The sequence below is a fragment of the Schistocerca piceifrons genome, chromosome 1, assembly GCF_021461385.2.
Source record: "Schistocerca piceifrons isolate TAMUIC-IGC-003096 chromosome 1, iqSchPice1.1, whole genome shotgun sequence".
NCBI classification, from domain to species: Eukaryota; Metazoa; Arthropoda; class Insecta; order Orthoptera; family Acrididae; genus Schistocerca; species Schistocerca piceifrons.
Window position 1 is genome coordinate 204,292,244 of NC_060138.1, and position 19,042 is coordinate 204,311,285.

At 40.7% G+C, this 19,042-nt stretch overlaps 1 protein-coding gene across 1 annotated transcript in view; it reads left to right on the forward strand.

Annotated features, from left to right (window-relative positions):
* The window catches only part of LOC124799730 (Fanconi anemia group I protein-like), a 278,348-nt gene that overhangs the window by 151,193 nt on the left and 108,113 nt on the right, over positions 1-19,042 (forward strand). Inside the window, exons 14-15 of the mRNA XM_047262946.1 lie at positions 3,678-3,866; positions 3,953-4,086. Coding sequence (XP_047118902.1) covers positions 3,678-3,866; positions 3,953-4,086 — 323 coding nt within the window. The remainder of the gene's footprint in view (positions 1-3,677; positions 3,867-3,952; positions 4,087-19,042) is intronic.

A 19,042-nucleotide genomic window follows, 5' to 3' on the forward strand; every position in this document is an offset into this window, starting at 1 on the left:
TAGACCTATCATTGACATGCCACTCACAGTCAAATTGATGAGCAGTGATAGATCTTGCACTTTCTGCGGAAGAAATGTTGTTTACAGGAGGGGATAGTACTTCAGTAACCTTAGGTATTTCTAGTACACGACTTTTGGGTGCCCTTCCAACATTCACAAATTCACAGCAGCTTCCAGTTGCTTATAAACAGCAATTAACTCATCTTTTCCCCAAGAACAGCATACACAGTGGGGCTCAGTTGTGATTCGTGCTAGATTTTACAGAACAATAAACAAATAACTTTAAACTAAGATTGCCGATTATCTGTTAGTTTATGGGTCTGCTGTGCTCTAAGTATTACCAGTAGCCTTTTAGATCTGAAGCAATTAACAGCAAAATGAGATATCTGTGACGACAAAAGAAAAACTTGGTATAAAACTTGTTTCTTTAAAACATTTTCCAGGTTATGATGAGTAACAAACGCAACACTACTGTTAGTTTATGATAAATGCAAACAGTGTACACTTCTGATTAAAGAGGAGACTAATGTGACACAAGTCAGTTATTTACAGTAATTGTAAAACACATGAACTGATTACTAAGAAATAGGCTATACACAACAGTTACAACTGAAGGAAATTCTCAAAAATACGTTTGCAAACATCTATAAGCTGTCAAAAATACATCTTTTTTCACTTAAATACAACTACATAGTGAAATCAATGAGCAGTTGGTTTTGAATGATAATACTGTGACCAAAAGTTTCTATACAGCACGAAATTAAGTTTATAATTGACAAAGAAAATGTAGGTTATCATCTTATTTACAAATAGGTGAATTTCACAGATTTTTTTTTTTTTCACTTAGTTGAATTTGTCACACCTCCGGTACTGGTATGCCAGATATAAGTACTTTAGTGTCCATTCATAACTTCTGCAAGCAGCGGCAAACAGTGGTACATTTGTACGGAATCTGTTAATAACTTGAAAAAAATATAATGTACTTTTTTGTGTTGATAGTTCTTTGCTCAGGTTGAGAACAGTACCAGTGTAATTTGTAAAATGGTATAACTCTGCCTCATGGTTTAAATAAGATGGTAATTCCTTACTATGAACAAACATGATAGTGGACCCATGATCAAAACCTGTGAAATGCTCCTTGTAATTCTCCCCAAACAGCTGATTCCATGATGCAAGTACCAAAAATTGTCTTGAAACAGCATGTGAGCCAGTAGTTGCTTGTGGACTTTCAACTGGCCAGTTTTAAAACACTTAATACTGTTCAGTGAAATACTTTGGGATTAAATAAAAACTAAAAAGTGCTATTGATGGAGTTACAGCATCTGGCCACAACTACTAACAAAGCTGTTAGTTTTCTCACATTAAACACAGTGTTGTTTAAAAACATTCAGTCCATCTATTTGAAGCAGACTGTCAGACTGGTCTAGGTTTAGGTTTTGTGTAACATGTTGGTTGGTTGGTTGGTTGGTCTAGGGAGTAAAGACACGAAACTACAAGGTCATCAGTCTTATGTAACATGTCCTGGATTGTGTGCGTACGTGCACGCGTGTTGTGTCTAAAGCACATGTCAAGTAGTCAGTGAAACAACTGAGCAAGGTAGTGCAGTGGTTAATGCACTGGGCATGCGTATGGAAGGCACAGGGTTCAAATTCGTGTTCTACCAAAGGCAAACTCTGGGATGGTTCCTATGTGAAGGTCATGCCCAGTTTCCTTTCCTGTCCTCGTCCTATCTGAGCTTGTGCTTCATCTCTAACAACCTCATCAGCTAAACCCTAATCTTCATTCTTCTTTGTTCACACAGCAGGTTGATGTGACATGCATTATGGAAAACTATGTCTAATGTGTGTTCCAACAATTTGTAAAAAGTCCAGCAAGTGACATAAGGGGGTTCTGGATTGTGTCCTGTTATACCATACATTTTCACATCACCTGCTGCTTGCCCAAGTTGCTGAAATTCTGAAGAGTGTCTCAAAGCGGTTATTTTAATATAAATATTGCATATGATGTGTCCCATCTCAAAACTGGTTATGGTGAGAAAATAAAAGTTTCTGTAAAGCATGGGTAATACAACATCAAATTGTAAGCATGACGTGACTCAGGCCAATACCGTTGCCTTCAGAAAGCAGAGTCCTGGCCAGATGAGCTATCAAAGGATGCCTCCGTGTCCTGTTCGAAGTTTGGCTCCCTTTCCCTTTTACTGCTTTTCAAAAGTACATAGATGTTCACCTGTCATCCTAGGTGGTGTAGAACACTTAGAATAATGGATGTAATGGAAACTGAACACTGTCTAAAAAATGCAAGGGTTTGTGGTTGAATCCCAGTTTGGCAGATGGTTTTAATCTGTCAGTAATTTTGAGCTTTCAGGAGATAATAGGTTGCCTAATTCTATAGAGAAAATCAGGGAAAAAAAGACCTTCATCAATTTAATTTTGTGTGACACATTATATTATGTACTTACAACACGAAGCACCACTGTTATTTCATATGAGAAGTATTATTCACCATACAAGTTACACTACTTGTAATTTATGGATCAGATGTGGCATTGTGGTTCCCAGGCACCTTATTTGCCAGCCAGCCAGCCAGCCAGCCACTTATACCTTGCACTTCTTGTATATGGAAGAAGCTAAACTTTCTGACGGTAAGGTAGCATAAAATTATCAGCCACCGAAATAAGGGTAACTAGAGTAGGACTGATAGACAAACAAATGTAAAAGTACTGTTCAATCTCAGTCTTAAAGGAGGGTCCTAACACAGGTGCTGAAGAGAAGGCATTTTCACTCCACATCCTGCATGTAACTAGTTTCTTTTGACTCATTTCCTGTGTCCTGTCTCCCTCCTGATACATGGTTGGACACACTTTTTATTTGCTTTCAGCACCAGTGCATATATTTCTCCTATTCTCAGTCTTGATGCAATTTCACACAGTTTCTCAATCTACGTTCTGCAAATCACTCCTGTTCCTCTGGAAGTGAATAAGTTATATGTAAATTGAAGGTGGAGGGAGGTAGAAGGAAGGAAAGGGGAGCTGCATCGGGACATTACACAGAATCAGCAGCGACTAGTGAAAATGTGTATCGGACCGGGATTCAAATGTGGGATCTCCTGCTTGCTGGGCAGGTGATTTAGCAACTGTGCCATCAGGGACACAGTGTTATTGCAACTGCATGGACTATCTCGGCACACCTCATGGCTCACAAATATTGTTAGTTTCACTCTTGAATTCCATTGTGTAAAGTGAATGCTTGCAAGAAATGAATAATTATATGATGAACATTTTCACCTATCGAATGGAATATGTGTGTACTCTGCCACATGTGTTGTTTCATATCATGATGCAGCTGTGTACTTACGGCTACATTTTTGAGTGATAAAAAGGGAGTGTCATTTCCCTTCAAGGCACCTGTATTGCACTTTGTTTGTTGCCCTTCATCGACATTAATTGATTTAAGAAATAGAATCCATGCTAATGTTTCATTTTTTCCTTAGTCAGCAGCAATATCCAATCCCCAAATATGAGAGCGCCTTTCTCAATAATTAATTAAGTATTAAAAACAGTAATGAATTTCTGTAGTTGATATACAGTCATGGATTGGATAGCTATTACTTGTCATAATTGACACAGTTACAGTTAATGGAATTCATTGGTAATTTTGATGTTTCATCCTTCTTTATAGGATAATACAACAAATTTCGCAGATATTATACCTGAAAGTCAGCAGGCTGTGGAAATATTCCATCAAACTCTTGGCATTTATGAAGCCCTCATGGCATATACAATATCTTTATGGAAGGAAACCTCTAGCAATTGTCAGAGATTATCAAACCTTTTTAAGGGCTATCACAGGTTGATAGAATTTGCAAAGGTAAAAACTAAAATATTGCTTATAATAATGTTATAGCTATGCAAGTGGATGAATTACATAGATTTATATAAGAATTTATTAATCAGTCAGCTTGCAAACCACGAAAAAAAGAGAAAGATGCAGATTCTCTGAAAGGAAAGTTAGCGGGGAAGCCACTGAAATTACCTTCAACACTTATGGATTTTGAAACCGTCAACAAACTACAGGCACTGCTGAGCAGGTATGTATGTGTCACATTTTGTGTTGATGGTACAGTTTGAGATGAATACTGGAACTTAGGATGTAGCGGGCTATATGTCTAGTTTGGACTGATGACCATATTGGTAATATCCAGACAATGTTTCAGTTATGGAAGAAGGATGGAATTTGTGCTCTAGCCCATAGCAGATTCCTGTCCTAGCCATCAGCTGATAAAATCAATGTTGAAGGGGCACATGTCCTTAGAATGGAGCAAGACTGCTCCCCACCCCCACCCACTTTCCTTCCACAAGTGAAGCAGTTTCTGGGTATTGCCAAATTGCCTTAAGTCGAAATTGTGGAATTTGGATTTGTGCTCTGTATCTGGCAGGTACAGAAGTAATTTTTATCATCATTACTTGACAGTAATCTACATTTTGAAACAATTATTACTAACAAATATTTGTGAACCTTTGTTGAAAATTCTGACATTTCCAAGCGAAATTACATGCAGAGTTTAACTTGGACAATGGCCTCGAGTGATTTTAACGGTGAGTAATCATTTGCACAATATTTAAAAGAGAACACTTTAATTAAGTACATTCCCATACATCATACTCAACACGTTGACTGCCACAAGGTTGCCGCCAGCTGCATCAGAGACATACGACCTTGTGGCGAAACCTCCACCACTAAGTGTATGGCAGTCAACATGTCAGTTAGACTGACCAAGAGACAGATCAAAGAGTAGTTACTACAATGCTACTTGCGAAGACAAGGAAGATACATGGTACCATCATGTAGAATCCATAACAACACTTCAAAGACCAGTAGTTAATTTTAAAGATTCTTCCTTAATTAGTTTTCCTCTTAATTCTTCAAAAACTGAACCAGTTAGTAGTTTAGTCAGTATTTTTATGTATTTATTTATTTCACATTCCCTAGATCTAGATGGTGAGTGAATCGCAAAGGTACGGAATGTGCCAAATTGCACATAGATCAAATGTAACTAACATAAATGCAATAAGAGATACAGTATAAATAAGATATAAAATAAAGAACATATATCAAGATAACAGGAAATACACCAGCAAACTGATTTGAGAGCTCTTAACGCGTTGTGCCAATTTTTGTGATGTGTATTACTGAATGAACGTTTTGGCAATATCAATATGTTTATGGCATTTCATTTTTTGCTGCCATAACCATTCTTCAACAGGAATGTGGCAGCTTGATTGTCAATACACAGTTCTTTTTGTTGATTCAAACCTGATACTTCAAGTTCTTCTCCAATGCATCATATCCCACTTACAATGTCTATTATTGCAGATGAGGAACATCTCATTATTGAATTGCAGTTCGGATTAGCTACATTAATAGTTTAGACATACATTTACGACTACAGCAATATTAGTTTATCTGTACCTAGAGGATAATGTATATTATAGTGAGAAAATATGTTGCAACATCATCATTCGCCAATGCTAAGTTACAGTATTCAGTTTTATGAAAATATCAGTTTTTAGGCGCAATTACCCATTTTGTATAACTTATGTATTTTGTAGAACTGTTAATTAAATATTTTCTAATCAATAGTTATTGTCAGTTGTGTTCTTTATGTATAAACAAGTTGAAAATGTTTCAATTCAGTGCCTTGTATTGCAGTTTCTGTGGCAGTAAACATTTGAATCTGTCATAATATTATGGAAAGGATAGATTGCTGTTCACCATAAAAAGGAGACACAGAGTCGCAGATAAGCACAACAAAGAGACCGGTGTTTTTTCTACTTTAAAAGAAGGCCTTGCAGCTGAAAGCTCAAATGTATAGTGATCTTTTTGTTGTGCCTGCCTGCAACTCAATGTCTCCTCTGTGTGGTGAGTAGCAATCTTATCCTTTTTTGTAATATTCTCGCTATTCCATCTTGGATTTTCCATTGTTTGAATGTATCATAAAATCTTCACCAGTTGACATGTCAGATCAAATAATTTGTTTATACTTGCCATGTGAATATATTATTTCATAAATAAATTTAATTCCTTTCCATAAATGAAGTTATCTTCCATAAGTTATTTTCATTTTCTTTCATAATTAATTTTTTTCTCCACGAAATCAACTCTTTGTTAATAAATAAGTTGAAAATGGTTCACTCTTTTGACTGCTGGGGACGTGTTAACTCGTCATTCCTCGCCATTCCCCTGGCGTGTCTGACAAGTATAAGTGCGGCGGTCCTTGGGTCTTTCCTACAGCACTAAGGACGTGTTGACGCGTACCACGCCACTGGCCTTTCCACCACTAGGGACAAGTTTAGGCACACTGAGTCTCAGCTACCTGAGCGCTACAGACGTGTAAACGTGCAGAGCTGTTTTTCCACCCTGCTCTACCAGTAGCTGTTCATGGGTCTGACTGTATAATTCAAGAGTGCATATATTTTTGTTGCTGTGTTCCCTCTTTGCAGAATTCGACTTAGATTCCTGTGTTTTCGTCAGTTTTCTTATTTACTACATGAGAAATGTCCTGTCGCTGTGGTTGCACAGATAAAGAAATCCTGAATATGCTCACTAAGAGAAACAATGAGTGTGAATTATCTGACATTGCTAGCAGTGATGAGTCTTCAACGGGGAATCCAGGGAATCAGAAAATGACAGTGAAACGATTTGGAAAATATTGCGCTTAAGTGACACATTTGACTGGAAAGAAACCGATTTCCAGGTGTTAAACCATTACTTCGAAGACTTGAGTGCAGGACACAAATGATATTTATGTCACAGCAACTTTTGCAATTTATTGCAGATGAGACAAATCGTTTTTATGCTTACACCAGAGAAAATACTACCGAATCTGTGAATTCTCAACTGTCAAAAGTGGGAGGTCACTGGATTTGAGCAAATGTATTGTTTTGTTGCTATTTGCTTTCTGATTGCGCAAGTTAAGAAGTTAAAATAGTGATTATTGGTCCAGAGATACACTTTTGAACCCAACAGTTTTCAGCAAAATTATGTCCCGAGGCCGTTTTTGTCTACTTCTGGGAATGTTACACTTCAGTAATAACTCTGTGAGTCTATTTAAAATTGCGACGAATGTTGACGAAGTTTGTAAGATGTTTTGTATTTCGTTTTGCCCACATCACAAGCTGTGTATAGACGATTTTCAAAGGGTGATCATCTTTTAAGTAATTTATTCCAACCAAGACATTTGTACTGTGTGACTGTCAGAGTGGGTATATTTTGGATTTTATAGTATATACAGGCACAACAACAGAAATTGGGTTCCACAATTTTGGAAAAAATGGCGACGTAGTGGCAACTCTTATGGGTTTGTAGTTGGATCAGGGTTATATTCTATATGTTGATAAGTGGTACTCCAGGCCGGACCTGTTCCTCTGGCTTCTCAACCACGAAAGAGCTGCATGTGGCACTGTTAGTAAGAATAGGCGCAACATGCCAAAACTGCAGAAGAAATTAAAACGAGGAGAAATTGAGTTTAAGTCCACTGACAAGGTCTTTGCTATCAAGTGGTGCGATAACATAAAGGTGTGCATATTTGACCACAAGTCACAGATGGTTGAAACAGAGAAGACTGACAGAAATACTGGCGAAAAAATAAAGAAACCACACTGAGCTGTAGATTACAAACTCGAGTATGGGCGCAGTTGACCGTTGTAACATGTCACTGAGCTCAGCAGTATCAGTGCATAAGACTGTGAAATGGTACAAGAAATAATTTTTTCACATTCAGGATTTGTGCATTCTAAATGCTCATGCTCTCTACCGGTCAGTAACAGGGTGAAAAATGGCACTCGCAGAATTTCAACTTTCTCTCGTAAGGGAAATTGTAGAAAAATATGCTACAGGACAGAAAAAAGCTGGCAGGTTAAGGTGCTACCATGACGAAAATTCTCTGCAATTCGCAGGGAGACATTTTCCAGCTGTTATTGTGAATGAACATTTGCAGAAAACTACACTAATGGGCAGATGTGTGGTTTGCACGATACAGAAAGTGCGCCGGTAAACTAGATACCAATGCAAAACTTCCAATGTTCCGTTATGTGTTGTACCCTGCTTTGAGACTTGGCATACAAAGAAGCATTACTAATCATTAGGAACTAAATCTGAGAAAATTTATTGACACTTCTGAATGAATTACTTAAAAATCTGCTCTTAAATTCGTCATTGCCGGTCCAAAGCCCAGATCAAAAGGAAGGATGGGAAATAGATGCAACAGGTGTAAAATTATTCAAATGAAGCACGACTTCTTCATACATAGCAGTTTACTGGCAAATGAACGGACTTGGTGATTGAGATGGCGCAATATCTGCACAGTGACAAATGTAATTACGCCGAGTACAAATGTGCCAGTATAAGAAAACCCATATATTAATCTACATACAATACATTTAAATTGTTAACACGTAACATGGACAGCTATATTCTTTTATCCTTAGTTGTACAAATATAGATCACAGTCGGTCCACTTGTACAAAACCTGTTTTCCATAACTGATTTAAACGCCTTTGATCAATGAGAAACAACATGCCAAAGTTAAAACTCTGTTCTCAGTGCGATTTTTCTTGCTACTTTGCCTATGACAAACTGCCTATTGGCTTCTGTCTCGGGTTCTTCGGCCGACGTTCATCTAATGATTTTTCTGACGTTTTGCCAGCACGAGTGGCTGGCATTGTCAAAGCTTCACCCTCCATTGCTGGTGGTGAACTGAAGCCGAGCTCGCGGGCACAGACTATATGTACCTGGTGCGCCAACGTCCGAGGGCTTCTCCGCGGTCATTTCCGGTGCGGTTCTCCTCTTGCTACCTGCGACGGTCGTTCGCTGCAGTACGGGAAGCCCGTATCCGTTGACCTTAAGGCTTTCCTCTTTCTTGTTGAAACTGTTCGCGTGTTTTTGGATTTCTACAGCTTCTCTGAACAAGCGCATGTGATAATGCTTCTCTATAGCCAGAACTTCCGTGTCGGTGAATTTTATTACGTGGTCGGCTTCATTCAGTGCGTGCTCTGCCATGGCCGATTTCTCCACCTGCCCCAACCTGCAAGGTTTGTTGTTCAAACTGTTCGCGTGTTTTTGTATTTCTACAGCTTCTCTGAACAAGCGCATGTGATAATGCTTCTCTACAGCCAGAACTTCCGTGCCGGTGAATTTTATTACGTGGTCGGCCTCATTCAGTGCGTGCTCTGCCACGGCCGATTTCTCCACCTGCCCCAACCTTGCAGGTTGAGGCCGACCACGTAATAAAATTCGCCGACACGGAAGTTCTGGCTGTAGAGAAGCATTGTCACACGCGCTTGTTCAGAGAAGCTGTAGAAATACAAAAGCACGCGAACAGTTTGAACAGCAAAGAGGAAAGCCTTAAGGTCAACGAATCCTGGCTTCCCGTACTGCAGCGAACGACCGTCGCAGGTAGCAAGAGGAGAACCACACCGGAAATGACCGCGGAGAAGCGCTCGGATGTTGGCGCGCCAGGTACATATAGTCTGCGCCTGCGAGCTCGGCTTCAGTTCTCCACCGACAATGGAGGGTGAAGCTTTGACAATGCCAGCTACTCGTGCTAGCGAAACGTCAGAAAAATCATTAGATGAACGTCGGCTGAAGAACCCGAGACAGAAGCCAATAGGCAGTTTGTCAACAAGTGGCCACGAAAGCCTTAACAATTTTGTACTTTGCCTATGTTGTTAGCCAATATTGGAAATTAAACTCATTGCTCTGGGGAGGGTGAGGTGCTTAAAATTTGTTGTTTGAATTAGACAGGCTTTGAAGCATTAAAAATCAACATCTTTTTGACTAATTTGTGCATTATTGGAAAACAGTAAAGGAATAAAATTTTTTATTCTTTATCGTTGTGCTGTCAATCTAGTGCACTCTAAATTTCATTTTCATCATGTGTTCACTCTACTAGATTGGCGAATTTGAAGTTTTTATTGTTTTCGGGCCTGATTTATGCACCCAACTTTCATGCCAGTTATACAGCTTGGTATGTTTTACAGAATATAGTTTTTTAGCAAAATCAGAATGAATATACTGCATTTTTGGCGTTTTTACAGAATCTTCAATTTTGCACTTAATTTATTCAGTACTGGAAAGTGCTGTGGAAATGAAACTTTATATTTAAGAACCTTGTGTTGTTAGGTTACTACATGCCAAGTTTCACATTCGTCTTAGCATTAGTTGAGGAGATGCAAGAAGCCAAACATTGAAATTTTTTCAGGTGCCTATTTTTTTTTTTTTTTTTTTTTTTGGCCTACTCATCTACAATTTTCTGGCTCAATACGTTTAGTAAAATTCTTTTCATTATTACTCTTAAGAGAATGCATAAAGTTGTACAAGGTGACCAAATTTGATTTCTTTACAAAAATTATTCCCGAGATATTACAGCTCAATGTCGCCAAAAATTCACACTGGCTCTGCACGAATCATAATCAGTCGAGAAGTATTCAGCTCAGGACGGGTTGGGCAGCGTGGGCTGATCCGGTCCCGCCGGCAGCTCCGACGGACAAGCATGCAATGCAGGTAGCCGGATTACGCCGCATTCCGCGGCACCTCAGCGCGCCAAGCAGATGGTGTGGCTTCAGCAGTCAAAGGGTTAAATTTGATACCTTATATTACAAGATTAACAAAGGCACATACAGAAGACTTTATATGTAGTTTTGTACGTGGGTGATGAAGATACTATGTCATTCATTAGTGGTAACTCAAATGAACTTTTACCAGTTGAGTCTACCAGTTGAGTCTGGAAGTGAAACAAAATGAGCAAGGGAGCTGCCAGAAATAGATGTGCAGTGTACTGTGAAAAATGAAGCCTGGATGTGGGCAAGAGCGAGCTATATAGACCTTACAGGTTTTAGATGTAAAATGACACCATTATCAACGATTTTTCAGTTTAATTTTTGTTGCAATGCGAGTTGCAAAACATAGATAAAAATTGTATGAAATTTATATTGTACACTGTGGGTAATATGTGAAAGTATATAATGAATAAATGGTAAAGAAAAAGAAACTTTAGGAAGACTGAGCCACGTTAGTTGTATATAACACACAATTTCAGCTGCATTTAACGTTTCTTCAGCTCTTGAAAACCATTGGCAACAAACATGATTTGTAGCAGGGGCCATGATCTGCTGTAACACAGTCTCAGCATGCTGCTATGAGTTGCCATGGCACCATGGACCTTTCAATGAAAATATGTCCATGAGTTGTATTTACTTCTTGTGGCTCAAAGAAGAAATTTCCTGAGAGTTGTTGACAACTCACATGGCAGTCAATGTGTTAAAAGATACGGTATATTTAAATTACATCCAGCAATTGTCACTAAAAAATTCTCATATTAAAAATATCATCAGAAAATACATTTTACAAATCCCTTGGGTTTTATCTTTTTTCAAACAAAGCTTTTAGTCAAATACCTGTCTGTCACAATGTATAACTGTGCAAACTGCCTCAAAATTGTCAGAAATGCTATTTTTTCAAGTGGAATGTTGTAATATTGCTTACATGAGCGATGAACCTGGTCACTTTCAGAGATGCAGTGATTTTCACTACAGCTACACAATACTTGAAAAGAGCAGCTCGTCTCGAACCTTCAGACTGATTTTACAGTAGCGCAAGAAGTGTTAATAGTTTCATGTACTGCAGTCTACAGGAATAAGGTCAGATCTAGACCGACAGTCAGGATTACAATCAGGCCTTCCAAATCAGCGAATAGACCCAAGAGATGTTGCAAATCTCTTTGCTTCATTCTAGCTGTGTCCAACAACTTCATTACTTTGGAGACTGAGGACAAAAGTATTAAGGTATCCCAGAAGTTAAGTAGTAGTCTGACAGTGTTGTGTCTGAGTTGTTAGACACTGAACTGGCTTCTAACAATCCAATTAATTAGAACACTCTGAATAAGCACTACTTTATTAATTACAAGAAGACTTATCTCTGCTCACAAGTCTCAGCTATAGCTATGAGACTGCACGCGTTGACTTGCTGTTCAGATCATACTAAATGAGCCATGATTACTGAGTACAGAATTGACAAAAGTTCAGAAAGGCCTTACTGTGGCTTAACTGCAGTCACTAGGAAACTCAAGTTCGTAGACACTTGTTGACACAGTTCTGATAATGTTGGTGCACAAGCACAGACCACAGGGAGAGGGGGGGGGGGGGGAGGAGAAGTCTTTTCACTCCCTGATGATTGACACGTTCTGTGTTATGGTGGGTGGTCAGCACGACGACATAACTCTGACTGGAACCTCCTGGAAGTGGACAGATTCCGACCTCGAATAGAACTGCCCCCTGGTGTCTAGCAACACAGCAGAGGCACAGTGGTGGCACTATGGAACCATGGGAGGCACAGCTCTTCCTAGCACCTCATTGGTACCTCCTAATACCAGTTTGCTGTGCAGTATCTGTGCATTGTTTGATACTTTCTGCACCGCTCTCGACACCCAATGACACTACATTCCTCACTCCCAAACATCCGCCCTGTCATCAGGTATGAAGATAGGACATGATGTAAAGGGGAGAAGGGAGTGCCAATGCAATTGCAGAGGTAGAAGCTGAAATGTCACTCAGCACCGAGCACCCACCCACAGCCTGGCATGCACACTGTGCATGGCTGGAGATGCCGTCTGGGAAACCAACTACAAGGCGTGCATTGGCAATTGTAGGAACAGGAGCAGGTAGGCTGCCGGAGACAATTTATGGGTTTTCCTTGGCATCCGACCGGGTGCGATCCTGTTGCTGGCTGCGTCATGGGCTGCCAGCACAACTGCGATGCTGACAACAGTGCCAGGTCAATGTCCATGGGCATCTCCCATTGTGAGGAAGACCATGCTGCCAGGGGCGACATCTGCAACTGCGACAGTGGCTGCTGCATGCCCTGACTGAGTGATGGTATGTGTACAAAAAGTGGGTGGCAGATCTTCCGAGTGGATTGACTGAAGCTGCTTCTGATGCTGCCTGTGCAACCCCGTTGGACCACGGATGATGTCAGTCAAACACGATGACACCTCAGACACCACACTCCGTTTCCTTCTACGACCCCTGCTAAACACACGAACGAACACTGGTTGCTGAGAGCGAAACTGTGACTCTAAGAGTGGCATAAGGTCTCTGCGGCGGATGTAGCAAGTGGAGCAGAGTCCTGCGACATCGAACATGTAGTAGCTCCGCTGGCGACTTTTGATCTTTGGGCAGGGAGTGATACAATGTCAGAAATACTCTCGAGCCTGGTCCCATCTGTGGGTGGCTCACAACTTGTCAGTCTGTGCATTGAAGGTCCTTATGAAGTGTTCGGCTTTACCATTTGACTGCTGATGGATGGGCACTGTCAAGACATGCTGAATACCATTGTGTGCACAGAACTGTTAAAACTCCAGAGACATGAACTGCTACCCATTAACCGACACTATCACCTCAGGTGAGCCTTCAGTGCAGAAGATCGACATAATGTCTTATACTATCCTGACTGATGTGGTAGTCTTCATTGGAACAACAAAGGGAAACTTGCTGTTTGCATCGACACCTACTAGCCACTGTATATTCCAGTATGGCCGAGCAAAATCTTTGTGCAGGCAGTGCTAAGTTCCATCAGGACATTGCCCCTCGAAGTACCACTGTAGGGGAGTGGATTGATATCCTGCAAACATTGCTCATTGTGAAGTGATGGCCTATATTTGTGCATCCATTCCTGGCCATGTATGATGGCATCTTGCCATTTGCTTGGTGCAGACAATACCCCAATGTTCTTGGTACATCAACTGAAGAACTTCCGACTGGAGGGACTGAGGGTCCATGGCTCTTGCATCGCTACATTTGCTGTGCATCAGTAGGGTGCTCATCTGCATAGAGACGGCATGCCGATGAGTAAAGTAGTGAAGAACCACTGATTGTGGGTCTCGTTAAGACTCCACAGCTACCCATGACAAACAAACTCGAGCACCATCTGAAACACTGGCCCAATGTCATCTCCTGTGCCACACAGCAGAAGGTGACTGGAAAATCTTCCAAACATCAGATTTCTTCTGAATCGATGCGATGACAAGGGTCTTTAGAGGAATGTAGGGAGCCTGGACAGGAGGTCGGCGTTGGAGTGTTTGGTGGTGGGCTGATATGACAACTTGTACCGGTAACTGGGCAAGAGGACGGCCCGCAGTTGTAACTTCTGCAGTGTTTGTGCTGGAGCAAGCTTGGAGGGCCCAAACAGAGCCATAAATGATCTGTGTTCCAAACTAGAAAAAATCGGCAGGCGTACATCTATTGTTGGAAGTGTGTGTCCCTTAAATGATAGCCAATACCTCTTTTTCTAGTTGGCTGTAGTTGCTTTGGGACCTTGGTCAATGTCATCGAGACAAACAAAGTTGGCTTGTCATTGGAGCCTTCTCGGTGTAGCAACACTGCACCGATGCCATAAGATGAGGTGTTACTGCAAGAATGACAGGCTTGCTGGGGTTGAAGTGGACCAGATGCTGATCACTTAGTGCATCTTTCAGCCACTGGAAAGCGTTCTTGCATTTGACTGACCACACGAACAGAAGTGCCGCAACCTGAGCAGCATTTGGGATAAAATGGATGTAATACATTAGCTTTCCCATTACAGCTTACTATTCTGATACATTGTTTGGTGTAGGCAAGTCACAGATGGCTGCTAAGTAGGAAAGTGATGTATAGATGCCGTGCGCATTAATCACGTGGCCAGGATACTCAATTTCAATGAGACAGAAGGAAAACTTAGATCAGCTGCACATCAATCCTGCTTCGTAAGACACTTCAAACAGTGCCTATAAATTTTGTAAGTGTTTTCCTGCAGTATGACCAGAGATAACTATATCATCTAAATAGTTAGAACAAGAAGGTACTTGTGACTTCAGTTGCTCAAGGTACCTTTGGAAAATAGCTGGAGTAGAAGTGCTACCGAATGATAACTGCTGAAACTGGAATAATGCCTTGTGTGCGTTGTTCACAAAAATATTCTTGGACACCTCATCTAAAGGCAGTTGCAAGTAGGTGTCCTTGAGATCAATTTTTGAAAAGAAATGACCCTGACCTAATTTGGCCAATCAGATTTTCAGGGCAGGGCAATAGGAAAGAATGAACAACAGTTTGTGGTTTGACAGTTGATTTTAAGTTTGCACAGAGTCTCAACTTGCCCAACAGTTTAGTAAGGGTCACCAGGGGAGATACCCATTGGCTGGCTGACAATGATTTGATGACATAACTGTCCTGCAACTGCTGAAACTCTGTGGCAACCCAGTCCCGTAATGCAAAGTGACAGGACGAGAACTAACAAACATGGGCTGTGCATTGTCTTTCAATGTCATACGGGCCTTGAACCCTTGGGCCTTGACTAAACTACCATCTAGCAGAGCTCTGTACTTGTCACATAATGCATTAATATTGGCCAGAACACTGGATGAATTAATTTGTACTACCCTCGTATGAACTGAAAGTGTGACAAGGTCAAAGCTATCCATGTCAAAAATGTCAGTAGACTCTCGACAGCATAATACGTGAAATAACACTGTTTCAGTAGTAACATGGAATGTGGCTGGTAAAATGCACACTCCAAGCACTGGAATAAGTTGTTCATTGTACCCTGACAATGAGTACTGCGATTGCTGAGGCTGTGGGTACCTAATCATGCATATATAGGGCACTGCATCGTAACTCACTCAAAAGAACATAAAATGTACTGGAATGCCGAATTGATAAGATCAGAGTTTGTATCCTGGCAATCTGATGAAACAGCAACAGAATCAGCGGACCATTGTGCAGCATACCCAACATACAACTCATTAGAATCACTATCTGCCATGGAATGTGAAAGCTGCCTCACACCATCTGTATTTAAACATATTGACTGGATATGGTGGTGTTTGCCACATGCGAAACTCTTGGCTTTGCAGCACGAGCATTGTGTCCTACCGTGTGCTTGAGAGCAACGTAGGCAGGACTTCTGCTATTGCGTGGGCTGCACCATGGCCTGACAGTGAGACTAGTTCCCACATGACCTAGATGTCGGTTGACATCTATCCTGAATGGGAGAGGTTGGCCCCTGAACTGTCTTACTCGATGACAGATCTAGTAGGTACTTCAAAAATGTGCTCAATTACACCTAAATGTCCTGTGACTCAGTAATTGACAATACTGTACTGAGGTCAAGGTTTGGATGCTTTAGTAAGGCAGCACGAATATGGGAATCGGACACATTCTGAGTAATCACATCTCTCATCATAATGCCACTATTACTTAATCCATAGGAACACTGAAAGTGACATTGTCTAATAAGGCCACAAAGTTCTGTTCCCCACTGTTTGTAGGACTGGCTTGGCCGCTGTTTTAATCTGAAAAACTTATAACTTGCAGCCGCTAGATGCACTTGTGATTTAAAATGATTTGACAGTTTGTCATTTAACTCATCGTAGGGGATTTCATGGAGGTTGGCAATCTGGAAACGGTTTTTCTACCAACCAGAATACATCTGAGCCTACAATGGGGAGAAAGTGGTAAATACTCTGGTTACCTGTTATGCTGTAGACGTTGAAAAGCTCCATCAATGGCGTAACTTATCAGCCCAGTCTTCACTTTGTGCCAGAAACTCTCTGAATTCAAGTTTTTGAATAATTTGTTATTTCTAATTGAAAAGGTAGAGGTGGCAGTCGTCGTGCCACCACAATTTCTCGCAGTGCTTATAATAATTGTTCAATCCTTTGTCCCTGTAGTTGTTTAGCTTGCATTAAAGACACATCTAGAAGAGTCATGGTGAGCACTCAATACAATGACACACGCAACAGAAAGTAGCACCGCTGCAAAGGCGGGTCAGTTACACAATATGCCACAGGGAGCTAATCGCAAGCTGTGTCCTTGGTGTCACTTTGCTTGTTGTGTCTGACTTTCTGGACACTGAAGCAACTGGTAATAATTCAGTTAATTAGAACACTGAAAATAAGTAATACTTTATTAATTAAAACAAAATTTGACTTTTCTTGCCTGGCTTGGCTGTAGCTATGAGACAGCACATGCAGGTTTCCGTTTCAGAACACACTTAACGAGCCACGATTACTCAGTGCCGAATAGAAACAAGTATAGAATGGCTGTACTGTGGCTTCACAACAGTCACTAGAAAGCTCAAGTTCATAGCAACTTGTTGACATAGTGCTGATGGCATTGGCATGTAGACACAGTTCACAGGAGGTGGAAGTCTCTTCATTCTCTGATGGTTGACATGCGCTGTGTTATGGTGAGCAGGCAGCACGATGACATTACTCTGACAGGAGCTTCCTCGAAGTGGAAAGGGTCTGACCTTGAACAGAACTGCTCTCCTGGCCTCTGTGAACACTATTTCAGGACAGAGACGTGGTGGTGACACCTCAGAACTACTGGAGGCATGGCTTCTTCCTAGCATCTCATTGGTGGCTTGTGCTATATATATTGTTGAATATTGTTGAATAATTGTCATCAGGTGTCTTAACTGGTTCAGAACTGATTGCCAGGTGCATATTTCAGTGGTGTCTCATATGATTCATGCTGTTTGGGAAAAGACCGTGGAAAAGAAGATCATGGGGGTGCAAATAACAGTTTCAACCATAATGGTAACTGTACAATTTAAGATGACATCAGGCATAGTGTTCAGACTGCTCCTCACACTAGTGTCATTCTCTGAGGCATATGATATGTTCTGGATGAAGCATTATGTGGGGTGTGGTAAAACAGAGCTTGCTGCTTATTGAATTGGCCAGCCAAGTCAGTCTCTATTGTTCTCAATGACTTGTACACAGGAACACTGCACCACCAACGGTGACAAGAGACATGTCGCACAGGCATTGCAGCGGTATGTTAACACAAGTGAACATTGCAAGCCAACACCCAGTGAACGCCCAGAGCACAGCTGTACTCTTGGCTATACTCCATGTCTTTCAAGCCAAGATGTTAGCATCAGGGAAAGCTTAAAGGCCATCGTGTCAGCATGTTTACCCCCATACAACAGCCAAGGTCAACCATGTACTGCCTCCAAACACAGCAGAAACATCACACATCTACTGCATTCTCAGTCCACAAAAACATTTGCACCACCCATAAGCTGCTGCTTATTGAAATGGCCAGGTAAGTCAATCTCTGTTGCTCTCAATGTCTTTTACACAGGAACACTGCGCCGCGAACAGCGATGAGAGACACGATGCACAGGCATTGCAGTGGTATGTTAACACATGGAATTTTAGCAGAGTAGTGCATGTCAGAACATCACATGGAAATCAGTGAAATAGAATGGATTCATCTTGATTGCTACAAGTAAATATCATGCTTCTGTAGAACCCATAAAAAGAAAGGGGGAGTTAAGTCCAAGGCCCTTCAAGTTAACAAATATTTTGCTGAACAGATTTTTGAATGCTGTGCCACAATAGTGGATCTGTAAACACACATGCTTGTAGTATTGACATTTGCAGACCACTACCAAGAAGTATCTTAAGCTTCATAAAGCAGCTAAAAACAATTTTAATAAGATTATGCAGATTTAACTGGAAAATTGTTTGTGCAGACTTCAACATTGATTTCCTGTCAGTTAATACTGATCAAAGACACAGAGAGTTGATCTCCAGCTTTAGATTATGTTCTGTGGTAAAATTCCCTACAAGGATTAAAGGACTTATATCTATTGACAGTTTGTTTTTAGAACAAACAGTCAGAAGTGATTTAGTTGTAAAACCAATATTCAGTGGTTTATCTGACCTGATTGTAAAACATAAACAACACAATTTACAGGCCAGTTAGATACAGAGCATAAAAGAAAAGTGCTGTATTGCAGAACCATAAACAATGACTTGATATCCATGTTTCGAGAGTAATTGTGGGAAGAATTCTGGGGAGACATTTATAGAGCAGACAGTATTAATGGGAAGTTAACTTTTCCTTAAACGTATTCCCACAGCACTTGGAGTCATGTTTTCCCCTAAAAAAATGAGAGAAAAATAGAACAGAAGCAAGGATAAAGGGTGAATAACACCTGGGGAT